General features: G+C 33.2%; 2 protein-coding genes across 2 annotated transcripts in view; one reads left to right on the top strand and one right to left on the bottom strand.

Annotated features, from left to right (window-relative positions):
• LOC107027194 (histidine-containing phosphotransfer protein 4-like) overlaps window positions 1–245 on the top strand; it is a 12,712-nt gene extending 12,467 nt beyond the window's left edge. The window contains exon 6 of the mRNA XM_015228375.2: window positions 64–245. Within this exon, the coding sequence (XP_015083861.1) occupies window positions 64–84 (21 nt within the window). The 3' untranslated portion in view covers window positions 85–245. The remainder of the gene's footprint in view (window positions 1–63) is intronic.
• Window positions 246–13,138: 12,893 nt separating this feature from the next.
• The window catches only part of LOC107029008 (cell division control protein 2 homolog A), a 17,404-nt gene continuing 11,081 nt past the window's right edge, over window positions 13,139–19,461 (bottom strand). The window contains exon 9 of the mRNA XM_015230286.2: window positions 13,139–13,643. Within this exon, the coding sequence (XP_015085772.1) occupies window positions 13,554–13,643 (90 nt within the window). The 3' untranslated portion in view covers window positions 13,139–13,553. The remainder of the gene's footprint in view (window positions 13,644–19,461) is intronic.

Genomic DNA, 19,461 nt, shown 5'->3' with positions numbered 1-19,461 from the left:
TATATATATATATATATATATATATATTTATTACCGCTAAATTTTTGAATATTTTAATTGTAGGCAGCAAGAGAAGCCTCTTGAATGAATCCTGGTCAGGGTTTACAAATAAGTTCCATGTCTTGCATCAAGTATCTGTAAAATAGTAAATTATATACATGTTATATATAATCAAATAAAATTATGCAGTACATTTTAAAAAAAATGTTGGGGCATTGTGTGATTATAAATATTTACTTGCTGTTGCTGTTTATTAATAAAAAAATCTTTTGTTTATCTCTTCAAGATCCTTTATCAAAGTAAATAGTTGTAACCTCAATTTCCAAACAGCATACCCTCAAATGTAAAATAACTCTATATTTCAATAATCTATCTAACGAGTTCATATTTTAATGAATTGATGAGTAATTTTTTGGATGAAAGAAATATGAATTAAATTTCATAAAAAATTAATTTTATTTCTGTTCTCTCTTTCATTATACTAATAATATAATATATCTAATTCATTTGTCATCTTTTTTCTGTATATATTTATAGACACAAAACGATGATGACAGACAACATCACTATTTATATATGATGAATTTTTACTTGTAATGAATAGAAAAATCATGGGGTGGTAAAATTATAGGTTATATAAAAAATGATTGACAACATTTTTGTCAGTTTATATCCACTAAAAAAATTACATTTTAATATTCGAATTTAATATTTAAAATATTATTCTCCAACATTCTCCCACTCATTTTAATAGTAAAAACGAGTGTTTCACCAATTTAATTAAAGAGAGATTATTATGCATAATGAAGGTGTGCTCTGCATTAAACCTTCATTTACTAAACCAGTCACCTTTACTCCATAATCAGTAGTAGTTTCAGATTTAAACTATGACTGTTTAAAAGAAATAAAGTATCACTCCTTAATTACATACAATAATCAAGGTGTTGACATAAATTTTATTTAGCTAGCACATTACAGTCTTGTGTTATTTTGATTTTCATATATATTTTTGAAAATAAACTCAATTCTCATAGAAAATGGTCTACTTTCACACTCACATAGGCGAAATTTGTAAAGAGTACTCCAATAATTATGACACCCGCTCCATACAAGGTACAAACTTTCATTAGGAGTTCTTAAACTGATCAACTTCCACAAATCATTACAAGATAAACGTACTAACATCATAAAGAGAGATAAAATAATTAACTATAGTGCATGCATCTCACAACAAGTCATCATATGATTCTTTTTTTCATTAAATCTAGTTATAAGATTTCTAGTTCAGAGGTTGAGTTTCCTAATATAGAGTTGGGAACCAAAATAAGCCACAAAAATATAAAAGTAACCAAAATAAGCCACTATTTTAGTAAGTAACTAAAATAAGCTTAGCGGAAGAAAAAGTTCCACTATATCCAATAATTTAAACGTTTTCCGTTAGTTTCATAACGTTTATTTTTAATATATAACGGAACTTTTTCTTACACTTTATAAAGTGGAGTTTTTCTTTCACTTTATAAAGTGGAACTTTTTATTCCATTTTATAAAGTGAAACTTTTTATTCCACTTTATAAAGTGGAACTTTTTATTACACTTTATAAGAAGAATATTTTTCACGTCTTGAAGAAGCTTTTTCAGTGTTGTGATATAAATTATATTGATTTGATATGTCATTAAAACGGAAAAAAATATTTCATTATGTATTTTTATTATTTTGTTCTGAAAAATCTATTTAAGGACGTTTATACATAGTTGATAGCACCTACAACATAAAGTCTTCTATATTTGTTCTTTTCAATCTAAAAAAAAATATCTTCTACACCTAAAGTTAAAGTTTCAATTTATTGGGATGTCGAAATTATACATGACGGAAATACCATTTATTATAATTGTCCTCCCAAACACAATGCTAAATATCCAATAAATGTCCGATATCATAAATTTATTTCATCAATTTATAAAAGAATGGGTATAAACAGTACGATTATAATTTGATTATAGCCGAAAAATACCCTACTTCATTTTTATCACAAGGACAAGTAAATTTTGGAGAATGAATTATATATAATGACGAATCGTTGACCGACTTTTTAAGGGTTCCAAATGACTATATAGATCAAATCAAGTCAACAGTACTTGGAATCTATGTTAGGAAGGAGCCTAAGATTAGTCAACAACGTTCTCCTTTATCAGTCGATGTTCATCCCTAATTAGAAAATCATAATAGCATTGATGGATTTCCGATAACTCAATCTACTGATTTTCCTAAAATGAGTCATTATCAAAATACTCTTACCGGGCGATATGATTTTGATTTAAACAAAACTATCAATGATAGTGATCGATAATGCTCAATTATTATATTTCAATTATTGTTTGTTGATTTTGTCAATTATTTATTAATTTATATTATTTATTATTCTTACTATTATATATTTTGTAGCGATTTACCTCAGCAAGATAGGGATATTGCTCCAAGTTATGGACTAAATAATTATTTTGGTCAGTCCTCACACTTTGAAATGACGGAAAATGTTGAGACATCCTCAAATTTTCATGTCTCGCCTACTTTTGATGCAGATGATTATCGCTATGTCTAACACTTATTTTTTAAAGTGAATTTTTGATGCACATAACCATCTTCAAAGTGATTTTTTTTTTTTGGAAGCCATGAAAAGAAAAAGGAGAGAAGGTGAAGGTGAAGATGAAAAGGTAACTTTTTATAAAGTGGAACTTTTTATTCCACTTTATAAAGTGGAATAAAAAGTTCCACTTTATAAAGTGAAAGAAAAAATTTCGTTATATATTAAAAATAAACGTTATGACAGTAACGGAAAACGTTTAGAAAATTGGATATAGTGGAACTTTTTCTTCCACTAAGCTTATTTTAGTTACTTACTAAAATAGTGGCTTATTTTAGTTACTTTTATATTTTTGTGGCTTATTTTGGTTCCCAACTCCCTAATATATGACTCAGAACTTAGGAGCATCAATTTTATCCTACTCGATGTGCTTCAAAATTATTTTTTTAGCCAACAACTTGATCAGTTCATCTGCAAGATTATCACAAGTTTTGACACAATTGATTAAATAGTATATATCACTAATCAATATAATCTCACAATATTATGTTTTCTATCGTTATTGTAACAGTTTTATACTCTATCAATAATATTATGCTATCACAACTAATCAAATTTAAAAAAAATCCCAAAATAAGTATTTGATATAATAAATCAGTTCACTCTTCACCAGTTGAAACTAAAAAATAATTTTACTTCAATGCCAGGATAGATTTAGCAAATAATAATTTAATTTTCAACAAATAACATCAATTTTCTCATCTCATTTGTTTGTATCTATTAAGTACTTTTACTATAAACACAATATCAAGTCAAGTTGTCAGTTACAGAAAAATCTCTATTAGGCTAAAAAAATTGAACTTCTTTATTTGTCACACAACTTTTACACAATTGAATTTAAAAAATTTGCAAGACTCATACAATAACAAAGTTGTATTTCACAATTTTATTGTTTGAGATAACGTGATTTGTAAAAAAAAAAAAAAAAACATCACATATTATTTTTCATTTCAATAATGAGATTTGTCTCACCCAAATATTTCATGTCATTATTATTTATTGGTATTCAATTTTCTTTATTCTATCATTTCTTTGATAGCATGTTAGAGCCAAAAACATATCAAATCATATGCAAATAATAACAGGTGATTTTTTCCTAAATAAATATATCAAGTTGCACTTCTCTTTTTTTAGTATTACTGAAAAATTAAAAATTTATTTTCAATAATATTTTTGTCTTCATTCATGAACTTTCACTATCTCTAGAATTTAATATCATATTTTTTCATAAAGTAGTATCACTTTATTTATGAAGAATATTTGATAATTTTTTATTAATCTTTTCCCCACTTAAACTGAGCAAGAAGAAAAATACTATACATGTCCATATCTTCTACTCCATCTCTTGAAGAGATCTCGAGATATTGCAGGGGAATGGTGTTGAGTTCTTCCCATCGTGGTATCTACACTTCTTCAAATTGTTATAAAAATTGAGCTCTAGTTAAAATTGTTAGTGTTATATGCCATAAATAAAACTTGAAAAATAAAATGACGAAAAATGAATAAAAAGTATGTAAGTTGAGGTACATGTTGCGGAAGCCGAATGTATAGAGTGTGATGGAATCACAACTACTATATCTAAAGGTAGCTAATAAATAGTAAATGAGACAACAAGAGAAAGAACAACAGGAATTAACGAGGTTCGGCAAACTTTTGTTTTCTTTTGCCTACTCCTCGGACACAACCAACCAATATTTATTTCACTCCAAAAGAGTACAAGTGAAATACTACAAGAGAGAAAGAAGAACAAATGCCTTAGGATATGAGAAGGCAAGTGAGAGGTGTGTTACAAATGAATTAGGAGCTACCTATTTATAGGAGTAAATTCTTCCTATTGATGTCATCCATGACATCACAATATGTCAAAATGTCAACATTTACCTTGTGAAATCAATTTATGGTTCACCTAAATTTCACCTACAAAAGTTGCTATCTTGACTTTTATACCAATGAAGAATTATCCTCCTAACTACCATATCTTCTCATTAATCCATTTTTGAATCTTGTCAAATTTAACAAATCTCCACCTTGGCAAGATTCTCCATTTTCAACTTTCTCTCAACAACAATTTTGATTGTGTCTTCAACCCTAATCTTCAATGTTCAACAATGTTGATCAAGTTCAAACAATGTTGAAACTTGACCGCAGTCACCACTTTTGTCAACATATCGGCAGGATTATCTGTAGTATGAATTTTCTGCATTATGACTCCACCATCTTCTATGATTTCTCGTATGAAATGATATCGGACGTCAATGTGCTTCGTCCTTGCATGATAAACTTGGTTCTTTGCTAATTGAATAGCACTCTGACTATCACAAAATATTGTGATTTCTTCTTGTCCAATACCAAGCTCTCTAAGCAATCCTCGAAGCCAAATTGCTTCCTTCGCAGCCTCTGTAATTGCCATGTACTCTGCCTCAGTGGTAGACAAAGCAACTGTTGACTGCAAAGTAGACTTCCAACTAACTGGTGCATTTGCAATAGTGAAAACATAACCAGTAGTTGATCTTCGTTTGTCCAAATCACCTGCATAATCTGAGTCACAATATCCAACAAGATATTGACTATCTTTCTGCTCGAAAACCAAACCAACATCTACAGTATTATGAATGTACCGTAGAATCCATTTTACAGCCTGCCAATGATCCTTTCCAGGATTGTGCATGTACCTGCTTACAACTCCAACAGCGTGTGAAATATCTGGCCTTGTGCAAACCATTGCATACATCAAGCTACCAATAGCATTAGCGTATGGTACTCTTGACATATATTCTCGTTCAGCTTCATTATTAGGTGACATAGCATCACTAAGCTTAAAATGAGGAGCAAGCGGAGTGCTAACCGACTTCGTTTTTTTATTCATACCGAATCGCTTTAGTACTCTCTTCAAATATTCCTTTTGAGATAAATAGAGTTTCTTTGAATGTCTATCTCTTTTTATCTCCATGCCAAGAATCTTCTTTGCCTCACCCAAATCCTTCATCTCAAACTCCTTTCTTAGTTGAATCTTTAGCTTCTCAATTTCCTCTTGACTCTTAGAAGCTATCAACATATCATCAACATATAGGAGAAGGTATATAAAGGAATTATCTTCAAGCTTGCGCAAATACACACAATGATCGTATTTGCTTCTTATGTACCTTTGCTGCAACATAAACTTGTCAAATCGTTTGTACCATTGTCTAGAAGATTGTTTCAATCCGTACAATGATTTTTCAAGTTTGCACACCATATTTTCTTTTCCATCAACTTTGAATCCTTCTGGCTGAGTCATGTAGATTTCCTCTTCCAAGTCTCCATGTAAAAATGCAGTTTTTACATCCAACTGAACTAGTTCCAAATTTAACTGCGCTACCAAAGCCAACAAAACTCTAATGGAGGAGTGTTTCACAACTGGAGAAAACACCTCATTATAATCAATTCCCTCCTTTTGAGCATATCCTTTGGCCACCAATCTTGCTTTGTAGCGAACATCTTCTTGGTTAGGAAATCCTTCTTTCTTTGCAAATACCCATTTGCACCCAATTGCTTTCTTGCCCTCTGGGAGATTGGCCAATCTCCATGTATGATTCTGATGAAGGGACTGCATTTCTTCATCCATGGCAATCCTCCACTTATCTTCTTCTGAACTTTGGACTGCGTCTTTATAAGTGGTAGGAATGTCATCAGCTGCAATTGAGTCCGCACAAGCCACCATATCTATGAGTCGAGCAGGTTTTCTTAATGTCCTTTTTGGCTTGCCGGTTGCTATTGATTCAAGTTGTGGTTGAGGTTCTTGAGATGGAACCTCTTCTTCGACTGGCTCTCCTTCAAGAGGAAAATTTTCTGTTGTTTCCTCGTTTGATCCCTGTGTTGGGAAAATTATCTTTCCCTCAAACTCCACCTGCTTTGAAGCACCATCAATTTGTTTGACTTCTTCAACTGTTACCTTATTTGTCAAGGTAGATTCATCAAAGGTAACATCCCTGCTGAAAATGACTTTTCTTGTCTCTGGACACCATAAACGGTATCCTTTGACTCCAGAAGTAATTCCCATAAATAAAGCTTTCTTTGCTCTTGGGTCCAATTTTGACTCTCTTACATGATAATATGCAATTGAGCCAAATACATATAAAGAACCATAATCTTCAGCAGGTTTTCCATACCATTTTTCAAATGGTGTCTTCCCACCAATAGCAGCAGATGGTAGACGATTAATGAGGTGGCACGCATATGTTATTGCCTCAGCCCAAAATTCTTTGCCCAAGCCAGCATTGGACAACATACATCGAACTTTCTCCAGCAAAGTTCGGTTCATGCGTTCTGCCACTCCATTCTGTTGTGGTGTATTTTTTACGGTGAAATGTCTGACGATGCCATTTTCCTCACAAATTTTCTGAAAAAAATCATTTTTGTATTCGCCACCATTGTCTGTGCGAAGACACTTGATCTTTCTGCCACTTTGAGTTTCTATCATCGCCTTCCATTTGAGAAAAATTCCCAGTACTTCATCTTTTGTTTTCATCGTATACACCCACAATCTTCGAGAAAAGTCATCAACAAAGGTTACAAAATAGTGTTTCCCACCTAATGAAGGTGTTTTGGAAGCACCCCAAACATCCGAATGAACATAATCCAAAATACCTTTAGTATTATGGATAGCTGTTCCAAATTTAACCTTGTTTGCTTTCCCTTGATACAATGCTCACAAAACTCCAAGTTGCAAGTTTTTACTCCTTTTAGCAATCCTTGATCTGATAAAGTTTTCAAGGATTTCCCTCCAGCATGCCCCAAGCGCATATGCCACAGCTTGGTCATTTCTGCCTCCTTCTCGTCATTGGATGTTGTTGCCGCTATCCCAATAACTGTACTACCTTGATAGTGGTACATGTTATTATTTCTTCGAATTGCCTTCATTACCACCAGTGCACTAGAGCATATTCTCATCACGCCATTATCTGCAATGACTTTGAACCCCTTTGATTCTAGGGCTCCTACAGAAATGAGATTTTTCTTCAAATCTGGTACATATCGAACATCTGTTAATGTTCTACTTAATCCATCATGGTTCCTTAATCGGATTGAACCAACACCAAATGCGGTAAGAGAATAGTATATCTTTTGACTTGTCCCCTCTAAGATACACAATTCAACAATGTTGTATAACTCAAATAACTCCGAATTAGTTGAAGAGTTCAAAACTCTAGCATTAGAACACCTTCCTTCAATATAATATTACTCTCTTTTGAGTCGAAAAGTTTGAATAATTTCTTTGTCTCAACTCTCTCTTTCACTACACTAAAATGTAATATTTCTCATCCACTTCTCATCACATATATATATATATATATATTCTTGTACACAGTGACAGTGCAATGGAAGGTGATCACGATTTATAAGTGAGGAATTCTTATTTGCAATGAATTAGAAGATTGTGAGGTAGTAAAGTTAGTAAATAAATGACCTAAAGGTTACTTGAGTTACAAGGCATAATGAGGTAAAACATGACTTAGTGGTTACATTATCTATATAAAAAATAACTGAATGCATTCTTATCGATTTATATCCATTAAACTAGTGCACTTTAAGATTATACTTAAGGTTTGATCAAACTAAGCTATTATATAAAGCAATTCACTAAAATAATACATTTTTTAAAAATTTTATAAAATTAGTATAAACATATTTCACAGTAACACTTTAGGATATATTTTATTTTTTAAAAGCTGACGATTGACATACGTTACTCACAATAACGTTTTACTCCTAAAGCGTTACTCACAGTAACGTTTTAGTAGTAAAACGTTACTCAAATAACGTTTTAGGAGTAAACGTTACTTATAATAATGTATATTAACCTAACACTATTAGTTTTTGAAAAACAAAATATACTTTAAAACGTTACTGTGAAATACGTTTATACTAGTTTTGTAAAAAATTTTAAAAAAATATTATTTTGGTAAATTGCTTTATATAATGGTTTAGTTTGGTCAAAAATTCAGATTAGAGAGCTTTATCAATTTAATTGAAGGGAGTCTATTATGCATAATGAAAGTGTGTTCTGAATTGAACCTTCTTTTAGTATATAAAAGTAACCTTTAGCCTAAAGTTAGTAATGTTCTCAAATTTGACCTATGAGTGTTTAAGGAAATACATTATCACTGCTTACACACAATAATCAAGGTGTTGACATAAGTCTTTTGAGTCAGTATATTACAGTCTTGTGTTATCCCGATTTTCATAAGTATTTTTTAGAATAAGTCCAATTCTCATAAGAAGCGATCTACTTCCACACTCACATAAGTGAAATCTCTCAAGAGTGCTCCTATAATTACGACACTCCACCCGTACGAGGTACAAACTTTTATTAAGAGTTCTTAAACTCAACCTCCACAAATCATTACAAGATAAAAGCACTCACATCATAAAATTAAAGAGAATAAAAGAAATCTATAGTATATGCATTTCACAACATGTCGTCTTATGATTTATTTTTTCATTGAACCTAATTGTAGGATCTCTAAAGTAGAGGTTGAGTTTCCTCATATATGAATCAGAACTTATGAGCTTCGATTTCATCCCCTAGATGTGTTCCAAAATTTCTTGTTATGATGACCTTGAATAGTTCTTTTGCAAGATTATTACAAGTTTTAACACAAATAATATAAATGATATACCACTAATTAATATGATCTCGCAATATATTGTATTTTATCCTCGTAAGTCTAGATTTATCTTCATAATAACGATTCTGAACTACATCAATAATGTTGATGCTATCACAATTAATCAAAATTAAAAAAAAAATCTCAAAATGAAGTGTTCGATAAAAGAAAATAAACTTACTTTTTCACTAGTTAAAACTAAAAAAAAAAAATGTGTTTTTACTTCAACCTCCATTGTTAATTTAGCAACACTTTTTTCTTACTTCATCCTCCATGGGTGATTTAGCAAATAATAATTTGTTTTTCACATTTTCAACAAATAGAAGTTTGCTCATCTGATTTGGTTGTATCACAAAAATTAAATTTATCTCACTCAAATATTTCATGTTAATATGGCTACTCAACATTTTTTAATCATTTCATTGTTAGCATGTTAGAGCAAACAAAAATTTCCAATCATATGCAAACAATAACATGTGATTTATTCCAATATAAATATATGCGCGTGTACTTGTCTTTTTAAAGCATTACTCAAAGATGTAAAAATTATTATATCTTCAAGGAAAATCAAGGCCAATACGACAGTCTACCCCGAACCAACAATATTATATCTTTTTGACTTGTCCCCTCTAGAAAATAACAACATCATGCAAACATTTTATCAAATATCTAATGTACAATAATGATACCAATCTTTATGAATGGTATCTTTCACTTATGATTCATCCCTCATATTAATAGTCTTTTGCTACTACTAATTGTAACATCTCACAAATTATCTGTTAAGGATTTGAATATTCATCGCAAGCATATAAATTTGTATCGGCTGTTTCATACTTGTACATGTGTTTTAAGGTTTATTTCTAAGTGTAGGAATAGCATCGTATGTGTTTTAGTATCATAAGGGACTTCTAGCACCGAGTTGCATTCATAGCTTTTTTACCGGCTAAGTTTTCGTATGAATTAGTGCAAGTAAGCTTCAAATAATCACATCTCTCAACATATTAAGAGTTAGGCGGCCCATGACCTACCAAATTAAAGGTGTATGAGTCTTGTTTCCAACGCCATCAAGATTGCATGAACCCGAGTCTGAGTAAAAAGTAATTACTATTTTACCAGCTACACTCCCAATAGAGATTTGAAACCTGATTTCTACGAACTCAAACTATGGGTCATGGATTGAACTACGGACCATAGATTGAGCTCGTGAAATCAAACTTGAGAAACTAATCTTTCGAATCCATTACATTGGGAGGCCTAACGAGTGACAATTGTTCACAATCCAACTGCTAATTCAAGTTACCTTTCAAAGAGATTCTGCATCTACTTATTTCGGATTGAAGACATGTCGGCCTGATTTCGAGAGACCCAATCTACTGGTTTTGGATCAATCCACGGACTATAGATCGAACTTGTGGAATAAACTTCAGAAAGTCTATTTTTAGTCTCTTTTTTTTTCTCGGATTCAACCACGGGTCTTTAATCAAACCATAAGCCATAATTTGAGCTCATGAAATGAACTTCAGAGACTCAAATTTTGACCTGAATTCTACGAATGGAGTCTATGAGCCGTAGATCAAACCGCAGACCGTGGTTTACCCTCATGGAATGTTCCGTTAAATTTTTAGTAAGGGTTATTTTAATCTTTTCCTATTCTTTCTAAGCGTAAAACTTGATGTTTTAGTATCTAATTTGGGGATTATATCATTACCTCCAAAACTCTCATATATTTCTCCTAGATGGGTGTTCGGTTCTTCGGTTCGGTTTAATCAAATTTTGGTTTGGTTCTTCGATATTCAGTTTTAGAAAAGTGTGCACCATAGTTTACACCAAGCTAGATCGATTCGGTTCGGTTTTTTTACTTTGGTTCGGTTTAGTTTGGTGTTTTTAAATCGGTTTTTCGGTGTGAATAAAAATAAAGAGGGAATATGATAAAGTCTTAAGAGTTTCATCATGTATTTAATAAAAATAAAAAGGCATAAATGATTTTTTAGCAAAGATGTCAAAGAATTTGTTTCTGTTTCCTAGCATAGATGGTTGTCATTTTGCTAAAGCCTAAAGACTTTCTCCTATACCGGAATGCTGAATGAATAAAGAAGAGAGCAAGCAGCCTAGCAAGCACGATGTCACAATGAACTTTCGAACATTCAAAATATAAGGACTCACAATGTACAATTGTACATAAACTACAACGTTCAACACTTTATTGACATTATATTTGTTGTCATTTAAAAACTGAAAATTTAAATGGGTCAAAATTCAAAAGTGTACAACTATTATTAATTAAGTAATATAATTTAAATATTTTTAAATTTAGTAAATAAAACTTCAATTCTTCGGTGCACCGTAGTTTCAGGACCCTTGCACCGAACTCCGAATCAAAGTTCCGAAAAAAGAAAATCGACACCAAACTGAAACACAGAAGAATCAAAATTTTTCAATTCGATTCGATTTTTCGAAAAATCGGTATTTATGTCCACCCCTAATTTCTCCAAGCTTAGAGCAAGAATCAACAAGCAAAATCTACTCTAATTCTGTGGAGTATGTAGGGTTATCATAGTGAGGAAGCAAGTTCTTTCTCATGGCCTACACCTATATTTTAAAAAAAAAAACTAGAGTTTTTACTCGAAAATTCAATATGTTCGAAATTCTCTCTATATTAATACTAATGTTAATCAATTCTAGAAAATATCCTTCTTGAATTCTTTCAGGATTTGGAAAATCTAACAAGTTTTCCTGGTTAAATCTACTAATACTAATGTTAATCAATTTTAGTTAAGACAAATTATGAATATAAACTCACTTTGATTGGATATCAATTACCAATGGCTCAAATCCCACTCGAAGGCTTTCAACTATTCGAAAATGTTGAAAAAAAATGACAAAGTCGACAAAGGGGTATTCATAGACTTCCCACGGGTTAACCTTATACATATATTGTTAGATATAATACACAAACATGCCATTTAACTTAGCTTCAACTGACATCTACGCCTTCTAATTTTGGGTGTGGACAAATAAAAACTTGAACTTATATAAAGTTGAACAAGTAGATACATGTGTCTTACATGGCATAATACACATAGAACACTATGTAGGACGCATGTGTCTATTTGTTCAACTTTATAGAAGTTTAATATTTACTTGTGGAAACCCAAAGTTGAAAGACAGATGTCAACGAAGGCCAATTAAATGACAGATTTATATATTATGCTGAAAATACAAGTATAAAGTACACTTGTGTGTGGTTTAAAACTACAAGGGCTTGAGGAGACACAAAATGGTAGTTCTTTGGCATTTTGAATGTTAAACCTTGTAAAACATAACTATTGTTTTGTTACGCCACATTGGTCTCAGTATAAAATAATACATCAATTAACGTATTAAATTCTAGCAAATTTACCTAATACTTGACTCAGAAAACAAACCAAATTTTATACCACCACATCACTCAATCCATTAAACCAAACGACCTCTTAGGTTTAAAACAAATTCATGATCTTTGATGACTAATCTTTCTCCTTTTATGACTTTATTTTCACCTCCTCCGTTTCTTGGCATTCACCAACTGAAGTATTTCAAAACAGTCATGAAGCAATTCATTGATTTTTCTTCGGAAATAACACCAAATATTTTGACAATGCGATGTATCTTGGAGTGCTAGACTAAGGACATGTTGCGTGACTTGAAAAACGGAAGCACAATAGACGAATCATTTTGGAAACAATTCACATGTATATGCCCCATGCTAATTAGATGAGATAATTGCATAGTCTCTCAGCAACAGATATTGGCGTACGTTGTAGGGAAGTTTTTGAAATATGAATTTTGGAACCAACAGAAACTGAATGTAACATCAAAATAGAACTTGATATAACCAGCCTGCGTCATCAAGAAATGGCACTGGCATAACCTAGGAGTCGGACAATCAACTCAAGCTTTGTTCCACTCCAGGCAAAACTATGCAAAACTTCTAATGACACACCAAATCCAATCTATTTAACATTACAGTATCCATTGTTGTATCTAAATAAGCATTCATTGTACAAGGATACTGAACCCCTGAATAGAACCAAATGGATATTACACGGGAAAGTATACTACAACATGTGGACACGAATTGTGACCACAACTGGAATCACAATGGAATAAAAACTTTTGAGGGGCCAAAAAAGGCCCTAAAGATCACACAGATTCTCCAGAACAAAACCTTGTAGATGACATACCAAATTTACAATAGCATTCTGGCTGAAGGGGCAGAAAATCACGGCACATACCCAATATCCTTGAAGTACTCGTGCTCAAGGGCATTCCTCGCGGTGATTCTCTTGCTGGGATCCAAGGAGAGCATTTTCTGTATGATAACAAGGGATGGCATGAGTAACATGGGGGCAAGAGATTTCTGACAACAATGAATTCTGTGAATATAAATATCGTATAATTAAGAACACCTAATCATTATCCATGCCTAAGAGAAGCACAACTCAAATAAAAAATGGCAGACAAGGACACAATTAAATAGGAGTGAAGGGCATAGACTAAAGAAACTGAAACAAACATGTGAATAAGATCATGTTTGGAAAAGAAAATGAGAAAACAGTAAACATGAGTGCAGCAATTTGAATTCCTCTACTCTTTAGAAATATTAATGGGAAAATTTCTTGCTCGCAATGCATGCTTCAAATGTCAACTGGACATTGCAACTTCATGGGTAAAGGTTCAAATAGCCAGCTAGTTCTCTGTTAAGTCCCCCTTTTTTTTTTGGTGTATACAGAAGTATCTTCAAGAAGCAAAGTCTATTCCTATGGTTTTAGATTACTTATGAGAGTCTAGTTTGACAGGTTTTTGGTGATAGACATCTCACTTGTAAGTATATGGAACTACACTTTTTGGTTCATGTTTATAATATACCAATATGTTACCTGTTGAAAAAAAATAACGAGCTTGTTCTGGACACTCTATGAACATCTCAACTAGAATTTCAACACAACCAGCTTGTTCTGGACAGTCTATAAACATCTCAACTAGAATAGTTCTCAATGAAAATTAATCACATATGCTGGAGATTCATTCAAAATTCATCTAATATTAATATTTTATATTCTAAAGATGTATCTTTCATTTGCAAGTGTTTATTATTGAAAGTAATGATATTTCATAAGGAAAGGCATCAAAGAGATGCAAAATTACAAAAGCGTAAATACAAATAACATTTAGAAAGAGTTTGTTAGAGATGTACATGTGGCTTACATTAGGGAAACTAAGGACATGTACAACGGAGTGAAAGACCCAGAACGAATAGTGGGAGGTAACTCGGAATTTTTCAGCCATGAAGGGGTTGCACATGGGATCTATGTTGCTCAGACTCTTTAAAAATGGCAAAGGGTGCATGTTTGATACACCAAAAGTAATGCATTTTAGAGAATCCAACATGGGTTCGGCAACAATTATGGAGAATTTGGCAATATAGCTAGGGATCAACCCTTTGCCCATTTTTATTGCCCTAGTGATGGACAAATTGGTGCGGCATATTCAAAGGGAGGTGTTGTGGTGTACGTTATTCACATACAACACTGTATTGATCAACGAGAAGCAACGTGGAGGTAAGGATAGGCTCAAAGTATGGAGGCAAGCCCTAGAAGCTAAAGGTTTCAGGTCAAGCGAAAAACAAAGTACCTATTGTGCAAGTTCAACTATGTAGCATGAAGCAAAGGTGAAAGTGAAGATCAATACACAAATCATACCCATGAAAGGTAGTTTCAAGTATCTTGGGTCTATAATCCCAAAATAACGGAGATTGACAATGGTATCACACACATTGGATTTGAAGGGGGATGGGTGAAATGAAGGCTCGTGTCTGAGGTACTTTACGATAAGAATGTATCACCAAGGCTTAAAGCTAAGTTCTACCAATTGATGGAAGACCTACATGGTTGTATGAGGCAGAGTTTTGGCCAGTCAAGAACGCAAACGCTCAGAAAATAATAGTAAAGATGAGGATGTGTAGCATACTGATGAGACTTAGTATTAGGAACAAAATTTTATAAGACGAGGTGGGAGTGGCCAAGAAAAAGAAGTTGAGATGGTTTAGGCAAATGATGAGGAGGTGTGAGGATGCACAAATAAAAGAGGTGTGAGAGGTTGGCTATCATAGGTTTCAGGAGAGGTAAAGATAGGCAGAAGAAAAGCCGAAGGAGGTTAGATAAGACATACCATATCTTCAGCTTAATGAGAACATAATCCTAAATAGGATGGCATGGAGGTCGAGGATTAGGGTAGAACAGTAGTAGGTAATCGAGTATTGTTGTACTTTCAGGTGGGAGAGGCAATGGGCTAGTCTCCTCTTCTCTTTCTTAAGTAGTATTATTTAGTACTTGTGTCGTATCTTATTTAGTTGCTTCATTTTTGTGACAAATAATGGATGGATCATCTCAATCTATCACTTTAACTGTTTTAACTAGAGCGGAATATAATGACTACCTTCCGTATCAAAAATCAAGGCAACAATCAGCAACTGTTTGCACAATACAACCTGGTATCAGAGCGAGGCCCGTCTCACCCAATGGGGGGGCCCCCGAAATCATAATTGCCCACGCACCATATGATAAGCACTGGACTTGAGGTGGGGTGTTAAAGAATGACAAAAAGTCTCAAATCGGTGGTTAATGAGATAGGTGGACTCCTTATAAGGCTTGGGCAATCCTCCTCCCTTTGAGCTAACTTTTGGAGTGTGAGTTAGGCCTAAGACCTAATTTAACGCTTTGTTTATCTTGCTATTTGGCATTGTTATCTTCCTTCTAATCTTGCTTTGATTACACCTCTTTTGAGTCGAGGGTGTATCGAAAGCAGTCTCTCTATCGACAAAGGTAAGGATAAGATATGCAAAAATCCTGCACTCCCCAGACTCCACTTGTAGACTACAACCAGGTATGTTGTTAATTATAGGGATCAACTTAGACCATAAAAAATGGTTAAGAAAACATTGCTTTAAGAAAGTGATTTTGGAGTTGAAATTTTATCAAAATATCTTTGGTTTCTTTTTATTTTTACAAACACCAAAAAATAACTACAATAATCATCAACCAAATACTCTTGAAGGCCTTACCGGTCCCCATAGACTGCAACCTAAACATACCTCTAATATATTCTGGCATGACACATTCAAACCAACACTACAATAAAGTATATCTCATAGGTTAGTGGTTAGTGGTCACTGGGGCAACGTAGGAATAAGTGACCGACATTTTTTGGACTTTCCTCGCTTGAGACTATCTTGCATTAATCATGCTTCATTTAGAGCAATTCAACTGAAGCATATAACCTTGTCTTCCATATTAAACAATTATGGTCAGACGCCATTAGCCTTATTTTGAGTACAAATATGCTTGTGGCAATCTTCCAATGTGAGAATGTTCTTCTTTCCCCAATTATGAGTGTTAGATATGTTCTCATAAATGGTGAACCTCTTTATGTTGGCTCACGTCATCAAGCTTTCCTTTTCCCAATCTTGTGTAGACTTCGAAGTTGCACATCCCAATATTGCCAAGTCTATTCTAGGAAATGATAAGTCCTTATTTAGGGAAATTTGGGATAGGTAAGGGTATTCAAACATGAGTGGAATGTTTCACATCATTTTGTATTCCCAAAATTTTATGCAAACACCATTACAAGCTTTGAAATGAGCATTATGGGAAACTCACTCCCTAATTTGTTGATATACTTCCATGGCCCAACGCCTAAACTACATAAGGTACATTAGCAATTTTGATGCTCCAATTGTCGTTTATTCTATGTATAGTAACGATTACCTCCTTCCAAAGACTTGATTCACTAGTAAGCTTTTGGTATGGATGGCCAAATCCTGATTCACAAACCTCCCATGCATTTTATAAAATGACTTTGATCCACTTTATTCGGTGAAACTTGTGAGTCGTTCTCATCCATAAAAAGTTCATCTTGATTTTGTCCAGTTGATGTTGCACCTTTTAGGGATACAAAAGAAAGACATATAATAGGTAAGAATATTGTCAAGAACACTATTTATGAGAGCTAAACTTGCCACCCACTTGACAAATACTGCCTCTGACAAGATGCTAATCTCTTTCCAAATTTCTCAATGATCACATTCCATATCTCCCCGTCAATGAAATCACTCCAGTGGGGACCTAAGTAAATGGTAGGAAGAACCCTATTAGTTCAGCCCATGATATGTTAGTGTTCTTCTATGTTTAGCACCTTCCAAACATTGTTTATTCGATAGATGATGCTCTTTAGCTTGTTGGCCATGCAGTCCCGATAAAGCTTCAAAAAGTAGTAACACGTATAGGTAAAACATTGTAATCTTCTGCTTCACTTGAAATTTTTTTTATAGTGTCACGTTCAGGTAAAATATTGTGATCTTTTGCCCAACAGAAAATAAAAGTATAATCTACATACAACCAGTGTTATTAAAGGCGCGCGCTTAAAGCGCTTAAGCCCTGAAGCGAGGCTCAAAACGTGTTGAGCGCTACGCCTCGCTTTATGTGCGCTCCAATGTCGTCATAAAGGTTCTAAGGCAAGCTTTTCCTTCCCAATGAGCCTTTTATGAAGTGAAACTAAATAATTGATATTTCACTTAACCATAAACTTTTTTCAATTTCTTTGGTCATATATTTGTCATTAATGTTTATAATTATTAGTCTTGGACTAAACATATATATTTGTATTCTTTTCTCCCTTTGCGTCTTTTTTCATTTAAGCCCACGCTTTATTTGCTTTGCGCTTAAAGCCCCCATGGACCTTAGAGTTTTTTTTTTTGCGTTTTTCGCCTTTGATAACACTGCTGATACAACGGATGAGATGTTATGTATTCCCGGTATTTATACCAATACTAAAACCATGGATCCACTACATTTGTTTGGTATGTTCCAACATTTACTAAGTGCATCCATGGCTAAATTGAACAAGAAAGGCGAGAGTGGTTCTCTCTGCTTGATCACTTGATGAGCTGAGAAGAAACTCACATGTCCTCTATGCTTGCATTAATTATACATAGATTATTTTAATGCATTGTTTGTTTTGATACATTAAAAATAGTATGTATTGCATTAAAAAACTTATTTACAAAGATACCCTCCACTTTTATGGTGGAAAAGATGTAAAAAAAAGTATTGAAGGACAATTGAGTTTTCTATAATTTTAATGCATGCATTAAAACTATTGCATTGCTAATACCTAGAAATCCATGGTATTAGCAATGCACACCTTAATACACAATAGAGTGTTGCATTAGTTATACATAAATTGAAAAAGAGTACGAAACAAGGTACTAGTAATACGCAAGGTTAATACATACATTATTTTTCCTAATACATTCTACCAAACGACCTCTAAATACTTCTTTGTTAAAATACTACATCTGATCCACTTAATCCATTTGTCCTCAAATCCTATCTTCTTTAGTATAATCATTAGGTAAGTCCAATTGAGTTGGTCAAAAGCATTCTCTATATCCACCTTGCACATTGCACATTCAGGCTCTCCATGTTTAATCCTTCGATCAAGTACCTCATTTGCAATGAGTATTGCGTCAATTATTTGTTTATGCTTAATAAAAGCATGACCAGGGTACTAACTTGTCAATTACTCTCTTCGATCTTTCTGCTAGTAACTTGGTTATGACTTTTTGTACACTACCAATATGACTTATTCACATATAGTCTGTAAGTCTAATTGCACAATTATGAAAGATGCATTACATGATCCACTCGTAGCAGTGGTGGAAATAATTAAGTACCCTCATCACCTTTGGCTTGATAAAGTCCTAAGATTTTTAAGAAAGAGACTATTGAGGACATCACCAAAAGATATAGGGGTCGAGGATTAGGGTAGAACGTTAGTATGTAGCCGAGTGTGGTCATCCTTTAGGTAGGAGTGTAGAGGGCTAGGCTCATCCACTCTCCACCTTATTAGTAGTAGTAGTAGTATTTAGTAATCGCGTAGTTGCTTATTCTTTAATGTGGTTTACTATCTATTGATTCATTGTGTTGTGTATCTTGATATTTTGATGTCATGTTTTTCTTCTTGCAGCCCTACTCCGAATAACTTCTCTTTTGAGTTGAGGGTCTATTAAAATGCAACATCTACCCCAAAAAGGCAAGCGTAAGGTCTATGTCCATCCTACCCCCCTCCCC

Source organism: Solanum pennellii, chromosome 8 (genome assembly GCF_001406875.1).
Source record: "Solanum pennellii chromosome 8, SPENNV200".
NCBI classification, from domain to species: domain Eukaryota; kingdom Viridiplantae; phylum Streptophyta; class Magnoliopsida; order Solanales; family Solanaceae; genus Solanum; species Solanum pennellii.
Note: the sequence above shows the minus strand (reverse complement) of the source record. Positions and strands in the feature narration are given on the sequence as shown.